The 14,086-nt window shown below is 39.3% G+C and overlaps 1 protein-coding gene across 3 annotated transcripts in view; it reads right to left on the reverse strand.

Annotated features, from left to right (window-relative positions):
• Positions 1 to 14,086, reverse strand: part of NALCN (sodium leak channel, non-selective) — a 214,285-nt gene that overhangs the window by 169,870 nt on the left and 30,329 nt on the right. For all 3 annotated transcript variants that reach the window (XM_032226720.1, XM_032226719.1, XM_032226717.1), the window contains exons 3-6: positions 10,295 to 10,378; positions 7,683 to 7,822; positions 5,961 to 6,089; positions 2,829 to 2,983 (exon numbers count right to left, since the gene is read on the reverse strand). In XM_032226720.1, the coding sequence (XP_032082611.1) occupies positions 2,829 to 2,983; positions 5,961 to 6,089; positions 7,683 to 7,822; positions 10,295 to 10,378 (508 nt within the window). The remainder of the gene's footprint in view (positions 1 to 2,828; positions 2,984 to 5,960; positions 6,090 to 7,682; positions 7,823 to 10,294; positions 10,379 to 14,086) is intronic.

Consider the following 14,086-nt stretch of genomic DNA (forward strand, 5'->3'; position numbering starts at 1 on the left):
AGGAGAAGTTATTAATCTCTTTGCTATATACAAGAACCAGTTTATTCTGCCTCCTAGGGTTAGGGTTTCTTTCATATCTTTGATGCTGTTGGGACCTGTCTGCCAGAGAGAATGGTTGGTAAAAAGTACAGATGGGGTTTCTTTGCTGGGAAAGTGTCAACATGTGAGGTTTTTTTTTTTTAAAATGTTTTCTCTCCCTCATGCAAATAGATATATTTTCTTTCTCTTGCTCATATGTCCTGGGAGACATCAGGATCAGTACAGTGTGAAAGACCATCTGAGAAATTGTCAAGATGGAGCCTGAGGAGAAGAGCATAAATTTCTCCCTCATCTCTATGCAAGTGAGCATTATTCTGTCTCCGGCAAAGGCAACTGGAATTTCTGAAAGCCCGGTTGCCTCTTGAAAAAGCACCTTTGGGACAACCATGACCTGGATGACTGAGAATCATCCATAGATTGTCTCTTGCAGAGGTAGTTTGGAAGACTGTCTAGGTCAGGGGTGTCAAACTTGGTTTATTGAGGGCCGCATCAGGGTTGTGTTTGACCTTGGGAGGCCAGGGTAGACATGGCCAGCTTGACATAACTTGTGTTGGAGGCACCTGTGTTGGCCTGAGCACTCTGCCATTTTCGGCTACAAGGACCTCCTGCAACCCTCTGTCAGTGAAAATGGAGCTCAGGAGTATCTCACTGGCAAAGGCACTGCAGGCCGGTCCACTGTTTCCATGGGCCAGATCTAAGTACTCTGTGGGCCGGATCTGGCCCACAGGCCTTGAGTTTGACACCCATGGTCTAGATGGCAAGAATGGAATGTAGGAGGAGAAGACTGGGAACTCCACCACTTCCAGAGAAATGACTGAGAGAAGCTGAGAGGAATGCTGTGAAAAGACTTGAAGGGAAGCTTTGATTGGATAAACCCAACTAAAGTTTATTTGGAAACTGAAAGAAGGACCTGCTTTGAAACAGCAAATTCATTCAGATAGTTTGCCTATCAATGCAAACCAGGAACTCTGCTCCCAGTTGATCACTTCTTTTCATGAGAGGCTAAGGCCTTAATGTTTATTGGTTTTAAGAGGTGTAATGGCATGGCTACAAATTTTGTTTATTCTTTCTTATTCAAACTTTTTTTTTTACTGCAACCTGCCCTAGCTCTATGGCAGTGGTTCTCAACCTTTTCTTCACCACAGGCACCCTTTAAATACCTTTTTGTAGCCATGGAAATGTCCACGGACTCTCAAACTTAAATCATAACATTTCTTCAAGCCTTGTGATGACCCAGGGGTCCGTAGACCACATGTTGAGAACCACTACTACATGATGTTGTAGTTCACTATGCTAATCTGCTTAAGTTGCCTCCACCAATTCACTAAGAATATTGCCAACAAGCCACAACTCCAGCGTAACTGTCTTGCTACCATTGATGAGTGAATTTTTTTCTAGGCGCCACCATGTTTGGCAACTGATTGTATTAATCCTCCTGACATCCTCAAAGTCCTAAGCAATCAGGGGCAACAAATTATTCATCCATACAGAAACAAATCAATGGCTCTTCTTCCGAATCTAGACCAGAAAAGGCCACGCTTTGCAAGTAAGCCAAACTGAGAGCTCCTACCTAACAAGCACAAATAGATTTGCCAAGCAGCTATGCCAACCCCCAGTAGACAAAAAAGTCAGAGATCAGTAATCAGAAATAACAACATACGACACTTTACAAGGACAAATCAATTAACATTATTCAGTGTAATTCAAAAAAAAAAAGTGGAAAACTAAAGAAATGTTGTATTTTTAAACTGGAATCAGATGTATTCATTGGTCTGGCCAACATCTGCATTGGCTATTTGTTAGATAATTTGGACAATGAATGATGTAGTCATTTCTTCATCTTTGCTATCTCTGCCTTCAGAAAGCTACAAGGAGAACATTTTAAAATCATTGTGGAATATAACTAAAGCCTGACAGAATTAATTTCTTCTAGACAATTTACAGTCCCTGAGATTTTCATTCTACTCTAGCAAATAAGGAGTTCCTTTAGAAGCCTTGGGTTTTCCTCATTATAACTTATGGACACATTTTTTTAATTGAAGCACAAAGCTCAAACAGCTGAAATGAATAGATTTGCCCTCAAATCTCAAATCAAAAACTCATAGCAAACCATACCGTCTTTAAATATTGAATCTCAATCAGATCAGATCAATTCTGATTTACACAAGTCATACATAACATTGGTCACTATCTCTGTAATCTGATCCCACTTTATTGGGGAGAGTACTTGTATTTTCTACTCGCGTATGTTGCTTTCTGCCCATCAATTTCGGCTGTGTGTTTTAAGGAAAATGTTAACGGATTAACTTCAATGCTCGTGACAGTGTCACTAGAATGTATTTTAAGGGCCAAATTAGACATGACATCTCCAAACTGCAATAGAATATTGCAGTCACCTAGAATAGCTTTTGTCACCTTCATAGAAGGTGAAAATAAAGCTAGGAGGGAAACGATTAAAAATCAACAACCTATGTTCTCCATTCCTGGACAGTGCTGTACTCTAAAGCTGCTATTGCTTTACTTTGAAAGAAGGTAACATCAACAAAAATATTCTATCATTAAGATCACCTGGAATTTGAAAATTAGAGTTGAATTGCACAGACTTAACTATGCATTCAATAATCAGTTTTCATTCTGAATAATGAGGAAAAATATACCAAAGAGGGGGGAAATACCAAATTTGTGCTCCTTCCTAGTACATCAATACCCTATCTGCTCAGAATAGCTTCTACAAACTTCATAAGCATTTTCAAATAGGCACTAGAAATAGATTGTAATGATAGACATACCTATCTCATTAAAACCGCTGTAGCCCAGCTCCTGTCGGCTTAACCCCAGTTCTTCAAGGTCCAAACACTCAAATCCTGGTGGACACTGGTAACCTTCTTCTGATGCTTTTGAACAATGTGTGTCTGGGATTGCCAAATTATTCCAGGTTATGTTTCTATTGGGATGGCAAGGAAATCAGTTAGTTAGAAATTGAATTCTATCTGGGCAATCTTATTTTTTTGGGGGGGGGGGGCAGTGTACAAAGAGAAGGAAAAACTATCTGGTTAGCTTCTACCTTTACCTCCTTGAGTATCCAAATCATTGCCTGCACAGAAATAACAGTCCTGTATAAAATTTAGGTGCCAGGGAGTAACTGAGGAATAATGGATAGAAACAGAGTTATCAGCTGAAAAGCTTTCTGATCTTCTGGGAACGGAGAACAATATCAACACTCTTTATCAAATTCACACATCATCATCTTTAAATGGAATAATGGCTCAAGAGAATGGAAAAGGGATTTTCAATTATCAAAAGGATGCATCCCTCAGCAAATTGAGATCTACTGTAGATCAATCTACTGAAGGAGAGTGAGGAAAAAGGGGAAAAAAACCTATTAATATAAGTTATGTAAACATTCAAATGACAAAATGAGAGAAAGGGACAAATGATTTATTTGAAAAGGATACCCTCTATCTTTAAGTCATTTATTTTGGAGTATTCTTATTCATTTTCTCTCTCCATCTGAGGAACTAAGAGCAATTGGATTAAGTTAATTCAGCCTTAAGAAAATAATATTAGATTTAGGACGATTCAGGTAAGACCATGGGGGAAGACTATAGAATAAATAGAGATCTTACAGAATTGAAGTGCTTTGGCCATCATTTATTGTAATTTCATTCTTTATTTAATATGTGAGTTGTGGAAAATAATATAGGCTTGGTTTTAAATACTTAAGGGAAAGAACAGCAGATAGAAAGAACAGTAGGTACTTTGGGAAGTGCTTGTTCCATTGTTTCTGCAGAGCACCAAATCAGGGGAAGCTGGAATAAAGTGTTGGATTGAGACTCTAGAGACCCTAATTCAAATTCCTATTTGCAATGAAATTCATGAGAATCTTGGCATAGCCATTCACTTCCACTTTATTGTGAAAATAAAACAAAGGAAAAGAACCTAAGATGTTCTCTTTAGCAAAATGCTGGAGCTGAAAATTTGTCAATATGGAACTGATAAAGGAACTAATATAGAAAACCAGAAATCCAGCTCACTCTGACAGTTATTTAATACATTAACATGCTACTTTTAAAAGATTTTCTTTCTTAACGTGCATTGCTCCTTCACAGAGATTAAACAAATATGAACAAGTGAGCAGCAAATAAAAATAAATCATGGTGAAGCCCTCAAAACAACAACAAAACGTTGCATATTGGAAAGTGAGAAAGAGAAGCCAGAGAGATAACAATAAAGTGCAGATAGATAAATAACTGTCTCAGAAAAAATATAGTGAGCCATGTGATAAGCAAGCCGATGAGTATGAATATTGGCTGGCAAGATTTGGAATTATCTTTAAGGGAACTGAAGGAGCCTAAAAACAACAATGAGGTAAAATTAGGAGAAGCATCACAGAAAATGTAACAGTTGTATAGCAATAGCACTTAGACTTATATATAACTTCACAGTGCTTTACAGCCCTCACTAAGCATTTTACAAAGTCAGTATATTGCCCCTAACAATCTGGGTCCTCATTTTATCGACTTTGGAAGGCTGGGAGGCTGAGTCAACCTTGAGCCGGGTGAGATTTGAATTGCCAAATTTCAGTCAGCCGGCAGTCAGCACGTTTGCTTTTGAAAATCTTGTGATAAAACAATGGGTTCAACTGTGCTGAACTTATTAAAACATACAGTTAAACTAATGTAGCCTATTTATGTTTATTTTAACCTTGAACATTTCACCACTGCAAGTATCTTCCTACACTTGGGAAATCCAATGGAAAGAATAGCTGACTTGGAGGCAAAACTATAGAAGCTTCAATAAAGCAGTGTGAACTTTCATATGAGTAGCCTTCAACTTATAGCTACAGCTGAAACCAGAATTTCTGTTGCTAAGCAGGGCAGTGGTTAAGTGACACATGCCAGATTTTGCCACAGTTATTAAACGAATCACTGTAGTTCTTAACTGAATCACATGGTCATTAAGCAAATCTGGCTTCTCCCACTTGATTTTGCTTGTCAGAAACCAGCTGGGAAGATCACTAATGATGATCACATGACCCTGGGATGCTACAACCATAGTAAATACATAGAATTGCCAAGTGCAAAAATTTTTGTTCATGTGACTGTGATGATGCTGTGATTATTGTAAGTGTGAGGACTGATTTTAAGTCATTTTTTTCTTCCAGTGACATGATAGCTTTGAATGATCAATAAATGAATGGCTGTAAGTCATACTTTTATGTATCTCCCATTTATTCATTTCAGATAATGTATGCACTAGTTTCTTAACAGAATATTTCAATCAATCAAACGTTTATTACAGACTTTGTAACAGATATTTCAGGCTGTTTTTAAGTTTCAATCAGTAAAGTGCAATAAAATGCTAAAGAAATACAGATACCAAAAAGAAAGAATCACACCTTCTATTAGCACTACTTAAAAACATCATTAGAAACAGCTGCATTTAACATGTAAGGTGTAATTAAGTAAAACTAAGAATGTTGTTTCTGTGTTTGTTTCTCTGCTAGCCCTTTCCAATTTAGTTGACCCCTTTCTCATTTCTGTACAAATTTTCTAGGAATTCCACCACAACACCTTCCGTCTGGCTACAACATTGTCTTTGATAAAATTATTCATGCAGGATACATTTCCTAAGGGCCTAGAAATCTAACGGCAACACTGTCAGACACTGTTGTATATGCTTACAGCATCTGACAACTATGTTTCATGGGAAATTAGAACTTATTGTTCCCAAGTTCCCTCACATAGCTCCAAAAGTTCTTAAAAACTGTGTTGCTAAAGTATCAAATCTCACTGAAACACTTTCACATTTCAAGGTCTCATCATCAAGACCAATTATCAAATACAAAATAAGATAGGGAATAATCCTTTAGAAAGAGACAGAAAGGGAGACACACCGAAAAAATCCTGGTTGAGACTTACCCTGGTTTTGTATCATTTGTTACGCAATGATATGTGAAAGGTCCAAACATCTGGACGCCCAAAATTCCATACAGAAGCAGAAAAAACAGAAGGAAAATGGAAACACTCCAAATTTGTTCACCTGAACGCCTAGTTTAAAAAAAAGAAAGTGAGAATGAAAGTGATACGCATTAAACACACACACACACACACACACACACACACACACACAAAGAAAAAAGTAGGACAAAGTTTCCAAGACTTCAGATCCATCAGAAAAGGCTTTGCAGGTGTAGATTAATCACCCGTTTTATCAAGTGAGAATGAGAGAATTATGGTATTTTTTTTGTTCTAAATACTGCATTGAATTCAGGTGCTGAACTACGCTAGACTGTAATTTAGAACAATTTGTATTGTCAGATGTGTACCGTCCTAACCTATTTTTAAAATCTTAAGTATGTGTATATACTTAACTGCTTCCATCATCTGTCAATTGGCTCGTCACAAGAGTCCATCACGACAGAAACCCAATATTTTTACTGTTGCCTTTGTTATATTTGTGTTTTATTTGTGCTGATAAATAAATAAAGGGAGACTAGTATAGATCTATTTCAAGCTATTTAGCTCTCATCAGCTAGCCTTACCCTTACTGGGATTCGAACCTGTGCTGTATTGCATCTTAGGCAAACGTCTTAGCCATTATGCCACAGGTCTCCTCCTTATCAGCTGAAGCCAGGGAAGAAGGTATATATTTAGTGTCACAACCCCTGGTAAGCCCCAGAGCTAAATACATACATACATACTTAAGACTTCACCCTGGCTTGGCTGATAACGGATCAGAGCCTGTGGCCTAATGGCTAAGATGTCTGCCTAATATGTAATATAGCCCAGGTTCAAATCCCAGTAAGGGTATAGCTAGCTGATGAGAGCTAAATAACTATATATATATATATATATAGCGCATATATATATATATATGTGTCTACACACACACACACACACACACACACACACACACACATATATATATATATGGTTCTCTCTCTCTCTGTGTATGTATCTGGGTATGTATGTCTGGAACTCCTCAAACAATTTCAGCTGAATTTGGTACACAGATGACTCTCTGGAAACAAATACTGTGAGGGTAAGACACCCTTAACACCTCTTGGGGTATGTGTTATGTTATGATACAGCCTGTTATACTTTCAAATGGCTTCTATTGTACTGCCGTAAAATGGCTTCTACTGTACAGCGCAGTGGAATTGCCATGGTAATGGCTTCACAGTACTCCACAAGGGAGCTCCCTCTGGTAAGGGGGAAAATCCAACATTAGAAATTACCTTTGATCTGGACATTTCCCCCCTATAAATAAATACTTGAACAACGCTAATATGTATATAAAAAAAAGTGTGCCCAAGGAATTAATAACGATGATTACTGTTAACTAAGATATTTATTGAAAACCCAGAGAACTGATGATATATATTATATTGAGAAACCAATCAGGCTTTGGCAATTTTTAAAAATGCTTGGTTTTCCTTCTCAAAGAACAGAGGTCTTGAATAAGTCTGGAAGTTCCACAATCATTCACCCATATTGCAAAGATAAATAAAGTAGGCAAAGACATATGGAATAATAGGAAACTGAATGCAAGTCTTTCACTCACGATATATTTTTAATACAGCTGTGCCTAAAAAGTTACCAAAGCTACACTTTAAAATCAAAGACAAAGAACAGACTTACTTTAAAATATTGGTTATCCTGGTTCTTGGTAATTCAAAGCGGAAATAAATTCGGAATGCTCGAATCATAATAAGCGGCCGTGGAATCCTTAGCATGCCCCAAGGAGACATTTGATCCACTATATCAGAGATTTCAAAAACCTAGGAAGAAAAGGAATGCCTTTTTCTCTCAGATGTTTCCTAATCATGCCAGTCTTCTTCTGCTAGTTTTAAATTATTATTTCTGCAAAACATTATAATTTCCAGGAACAACATACTTCCATTGTTAACTTTCAGTGTTTTTGTTCAATTGAGGATTTCCATTCTTCTTAAAAAGTTGCCTTTGCAACTGATTATCCTGCAGGCTCAAACCTCAATGATCTCATTCAACAATATGAATGAACCTTCAACGTATTGATCGAAAACAATCCCATGCTGGTTTACTTAGGTAGTCAAACAGAAGGTGCAGGATGTCTTTGCTGATATATGGTGCTCCCATGATAGAATTGCCCTAGGCTAAACTGAAGAGGAAGAGTTCTATGCGGAGAGCAAGCTATGTTAGGCTACCAAATCAAATAATGGTAACAAGCTCTAGTGCACACACTTACCGGTAAAATTCTATTTCTCCTTAAACACTGACAAGAGAATAAATCATTTAAATCTGGAATGCAACGTGTAATGCATAACATATCTCACTGCTGTGATCAATTATTCTGATAGGAGCATTTCAAAGGGGAAATCCTACCAGTTCGGACCAGTTCGCCTGAACCGGTAGTAAAAAAATGCTTCCGGTGAAGGCAAATCGGTATTTCCGACGATCAGCTGTGATTTCCTGCTTTCTAGCTAATCTAAATCGCATGGCACAGCAGATTCCCCCCCTCCTCTGCTCTCCTTAGGTTTGCAGGTGCGCTCGGTAGCAGGCTCTGCCCACCCACGCGGACATCATCACGTCCATTATTGATGCTCTGCACACGCGCGGTCACAGTCACATTTGTGAATCGGTAGTAAAGGTAAGTGGATTTTACCCCTGGAGCATTTCATTAGTTGTATATATTTATATACAGATAAATCCTTTTTCAAACCATATAAGGTTTGGCCTGATAAGAATTTTTTTATCTGAAAGCCTCATGAAAACCAATGGTAGAACATTTCACTTTTAGTTTTGCGTAGTTCAGGTAGTGTCCAAGCAAGAGTACTCAAAAGTACACAATTTATCTAACTGGTACAAATTTCAAAATGTTAGGTAATTAACACTGATCTAGGTTGTTTTAAAAAAACCATTACATTTTAGTTTAGTTTGGCTTGGTGGGCGTGGCAGGGGAAGGTTACTGTAAAATCCCCATTTCCTCCCCATCAGCTGGGACTCGGGAGGCAGAGACTAGATGGGGCCAGGGCCAGTCAGAGGTGGTATTTACTGGTCCTCCAAACAACTCAAGATTTCCGCTACTGGTTCTCCAGAACTGGTCAGAACCTGCTGAATACCACCTCTGGAGCAGGGGCAGCCCAGCACCGGCAGCACAGCAAGAGGTAAGATCTTTTTCTTTCATGAGTTTCTGTTTTGTTTACAGGGAAACAGAAGCTCACAAAAGAAACACCACAGATATATGACCTGGGGCGATAGCACATGCCAGCAGAGAGAGCTCTGCATGCCACCTCTGGCAAATGCCATAGGTTCACCATCACAGGTCTAGGGCCTGTTTATTTGAAGGGCCACCAGTCTTTCATGGGATCTGTCCAGGTGATTCAATCTTACAGGATTGAGGAGCTCTGGGTCCCCTTTGAGTAAGTAATGTCATACCAGGACTCCAGAAGTGTGCTTTCTATGTAGGAGCCCCTGCCCTCCAGAATTGGGCTCCTCCTGAGCTCTGAATGTCCTCCACTTTTCTGTTGCCCAGAAGAGTGGTGAAGACTGGTTCCACCACAAATGCGCGAACGACAAAAGCACGCCTGACTAAACCGCGGTGACAAAACCGCACCGACGAATGAGCGCTGAAGCGCGCCGACAACAGCGCGCCAACAGAAGCGCGCTGTAACCCTAAACCTAAACCTAACCCTAAACCTAACCCTAAACCTAACCCTAAACCTAACCCTAAACCTAACCCTAAACCTAACCCTAAACCTAACCCTAAACCTAACCCTAAACCTAACCCTAAACCTAACCCTAAACCTAACCCTAAACCTAACCCTAAACCTAACCCTAAACCTAACCCTTACCTTAACTTAAATCACGCTTCTGTCGGCGCGCTGTTGTCGGCGCGCTTTTGTCGTTCGCGCATTTGTCGGGTCACGGTGAAGACTTAGTGCAGGAGATTAGGACTCCTAACTTTATTCCATTCGGTCTTTTTGTCACTTTTATCATCTTTTTATTTTTCCCCTCCTTTTTAATTGGATTTAATGCAATTTCTTTGTTTGGATTGTTGTAAATCACTCAGAGACATTGGGATTCAGGCAGCATACAAGTTTAATAATAAAAGGAAAAATAAAACAGATTCTATTAGGTACACTCTGTGGCATTCAAATGCACATTTCAGACACTTGAGTTTGCTTAAGAAGAGCCAATCAGAGGATTTTTAATTTAAACTCAATACTCAGTACTTGGGCAGAGATGCCCTTGTTATAATGAAATATAATTACCTGTAAAACTAAGGACACCCACAGACAAAATACCATGAATCCATCAAATACGCACCAGCGGTCCTTCACATAGGAGCTATCCCCCTACAGAAAAAGAATTACATTGGATCATATTGTGTGTTCATTGTGTTATTTTGTAATCATAATTAAACAAAAATAGCATTAAAAATGTTTCTCCAAAAGGATATCTTCAGGTGTGCAGCAACTATTAATTCAATGGCTCAAGAGGGCTATAAATTGGAGAATGCTGCAATAAATATATAAATAAATATCCTGAACAGAATGAAATAGGTTTAGTGTCTTAGAAGAATCATTTGCTTGCAGTGTGGGATCTTGGAGTCCTAGTGGACAACCATTTAAATATGAGCCAGCAGTGTGCAGCAGCTGCCAAAAAAAGCCAACACAGTTCTAGGCTGCATAAACAGAGGGATAGAATCAAGATCACATGAAGTGTTAATACCACTTTATAAGGCCTTGGTAAGGCCACACTTGGAATACTGCATTCAGTTTTGGTCGCCACGATGTAGAAAAGATGTGGAGACTCTAGAAAGAGTGCAGAGAAGAGCAACAAAGATGATTAGGGGACTGGAGACTAAAACATATGAAGAACGGTTGCAGGAACTGGGTACGTCTAGTTTAATGAAAAGAAGGACTAGGGAGACATGATAGCAGTGTTCCAATATCTCAGGGGTTGCCACAAAGAAGAGGGAGTCAAGCTATTCTCCAAGGCACCTGAGGGTAGAAGAAGAAGCAGTGGGTGGAAACTAATTAAGGAGAGAAACAACTTAAAACTGAGGAGAAATTTCCTGACAATTAGAACAATTAATCAGTGGAACAGCTTGCCACCAGAAGTTGTGAATGCCCCAACACTGGAAGTCTTTAAGAAGATGTTGGATAGCCATTTGTCTGGAAAGTTATAGGGTTTCCTGCCTAGGCAGGGGGTTGGACTAGAAGACCTCCAAGGTCTCTTCCAACTGTGCTATTGTATTATTGTAACTTAGAACATAACCCCCATTTACCTTGTAGATGTTTTACTGTTGATAGCACCATGCAACTATTTGACACAAATGTTCAGTGCCAAGTATTTAAAAGCACCTCTTTTATTTCTCTACCATAGTGAATAGCTTAAGTTTGTAAGCAATGCATCTGGAATAAGAGAAGTGAATTAGGTAAACTAAACACAGGAAGACTGTTTTCCCCAAATGTAACCCAACTTACAAAGCAGTGGTGCACTGCTGCCTAGTAGTTGTGATCACTGACTGGGTCTGGCCATCCACCTCTCCGCTATCCTCTCCATATATTACTAACTTTCTAGCTCGCCCCCCCTCCCCCTCACTGCCCAGCTAACTTCTGTGCCGTGCCTGCTGTACTCACCGGAACTGCCTGAATAGATTAGTTGCATGTTTGAAGCTGTGTTTCAGCCACAAAGTGGTGCATGCAAGCAAAGCTAGCGTGCATGCGCTCACAACCAGCGAACCTGTTGTCAACGTAAGTGCAGCCCACCTCTGAAACAAAGTGCTCTTATATATAGTAACTGACTTTTGCTATTTGTGGATATTTTAAAATATTTTTTCTTTCTTGACTTGTTAACTTTCAGGTTGAACCTGGGACATCCATAGCGTATGAGTTACAAGCACTGCTGGCAGATGCATCTCGATCCTTTCATCTTTTTGCTGACCAAGAAAACTCTTAATGATTTGCAGCTGTAGCAAACAGAGGGAAAAAAAAGATATGCTATGGAATTCTCTGTCTCAGGCAGGTCTTTGAATGTACCTTTAAGCTAAGAATTTAAGCTCATCCATACACTGTTCCACATATCATTAAAATGAGTAAAGCTATAGTGTGCCTTAGTATTATGCTAACGCCTATTAATGCCTTTAAATAAAAATATATAAATTCAGCCCAAGCTTTTTAGCATGTATTTAATTCAAAAATAGACACAATGAAGAGTTATTTCTGTACAGTATCGTGTTTTGTAGCATTCAAAAAAAAACCCCAAACCCTCAATTGTTTCCTTCTCCCCAAAGTGACAACTGCTGTGAAATTACTGAGAAAGTATAATCATTCTCACAGAGATGTGCACGGACATAAAAATTATTCATCATTCTGTTAGCATGGGAGCAGGAGTTTAGATGCTACTGATGTCATTTGAGAGATCACAAGAAGTACACAAATGTAGCCACAACAGAATGATTAAAGGCTACAAAGGGCCCAAGTAATATACTTCAACTCTCACTGCTCCAATTTCTAGACTTTCAAGAAAAGAATATCCGTCTGCTTTCTTATGGAAGGCTTAATACATGAATGAGTTCTGCCATGGTTTTTTTAAAAAAACTGTTATATACTAAGGACCATCCTATCATAGCCTTTCCTTTTTTTGTATAGATCTGTGATGGTGAACCTATGGCACACATGCCAGAGGTGGAATGCACAGCAAGGGTGGGTTGCTGCCAACATTACTGCTGGTTTGCTTTGCGCGTGCGCCCACCACACATTGCTTGCACAGGTGCAGTTGCCTGTAAATTGTTCTGCGCATGCGCAGAACATTATAAAATGATGAAAAAACATGCCAGCAATGGCACGGTGGACCAGGTAACGTGTTTGGGGGCATGGCCAGCCTGCCCAATTTCCCAGTCCCAATTTCTGCTATTGGTTCGCCCAAACCAGTGCGAACCGGTAGCAACCCACCTCATGCGCACCGGCCAGCTGTTCTCTTCCAGGTTCCGGTGCCCGCATGTGCGCCAGCCAGCTGGTCTGTGAAGACCAACTTGCCCAGCGCTCATGCGCATGCCGGAACCCAGAAGAGAGTAGCTGGCCAGTTTGCATGCACACTGGTCCAGCTTAATAATGTGCATGCACGCGACAGAACCCAGAAGAGCAGTTGGCCACCATGTGCATGCGCATTGGCCAGCTGCTCTCTTCCAGGCTCTGGTGCTCCGGCGCATACATACGTGCTCCAATTTCGGCACTTGATGCTGAAAAGGTTAACCATCACTGGTATAGATGATAAACTTTAGCCACTGCTCAAGTCAGTTGAGAAAATACAGTGCTAAAGTGGAAAGAAAATTAAGAGCTATATTATTGTTTCCAAGTGATGATGCTAGAGAAGTGCAAGACGGGGTTTTGTGTGCTAAAAATTATGATTCACCATAGGAATCTTTAGTATTTCTCCAGATTTCTTGCCATACTTGTTATAACAACATATGACACATCCTAAGATGATCTGGCCAGAGCAGAAAGATCTCTCACTTCTCTAGGCTTTTATGGCTGAAATTTCAGAGGGCTGAAAATATTCTATGTTCTGCTACTGCCCTGCCTTCCAATTTTTAAGTTCCTAATTAGGCAGTTTGTTCGATATATTGGTTTCAGATACTGTAAGAAAAAGAAATAGTGTTCTCCTTTGTAGCTGTGATTTATTCTTTAACCTCCTCACACTTGGCTTTGCATAATAACAATGATGATAGCACCTTATTAATGTGTGCAGGGATGTTTGCAATATGCCTTGACTAAGGTTAAGCTGAGAATACAATTGTAACACTTTTTTATTTGTGTGTGTGTGATATAGCATATCCGTTTCTAATGTTATCATGACAATTGCCTTAAAACACGAAACGCTAAGGAGTTGGGCATCTACTAAGGACTAATTCATTGGCAAAACAAACCTTTTTCACACATTAATAGGACTCCTATCCCTGTCAATAAATTATTTTTTTCTTTCAATTATTGTATATTTAACTCAGGCTAGATTTATATAAGACCATTCAGAGGTGACATGTAGTTGTTTAATAAAAA

This window comes from Thamnophis elegans, chromosome 11 (assembly GCF_009769535.1).
Source record: "Thamnophis elegans isolate rThaEle1 chromosome 11, rThaEle1.pri, whole genome shotgun sequence".
In the NCBI taxonomy this organism is placed as follows: Eukaryota; Metazoa; Chordata; class Lepidosauria; order Squamata; family Colubridae; genus Thamnophis; species Thamnophis elegans.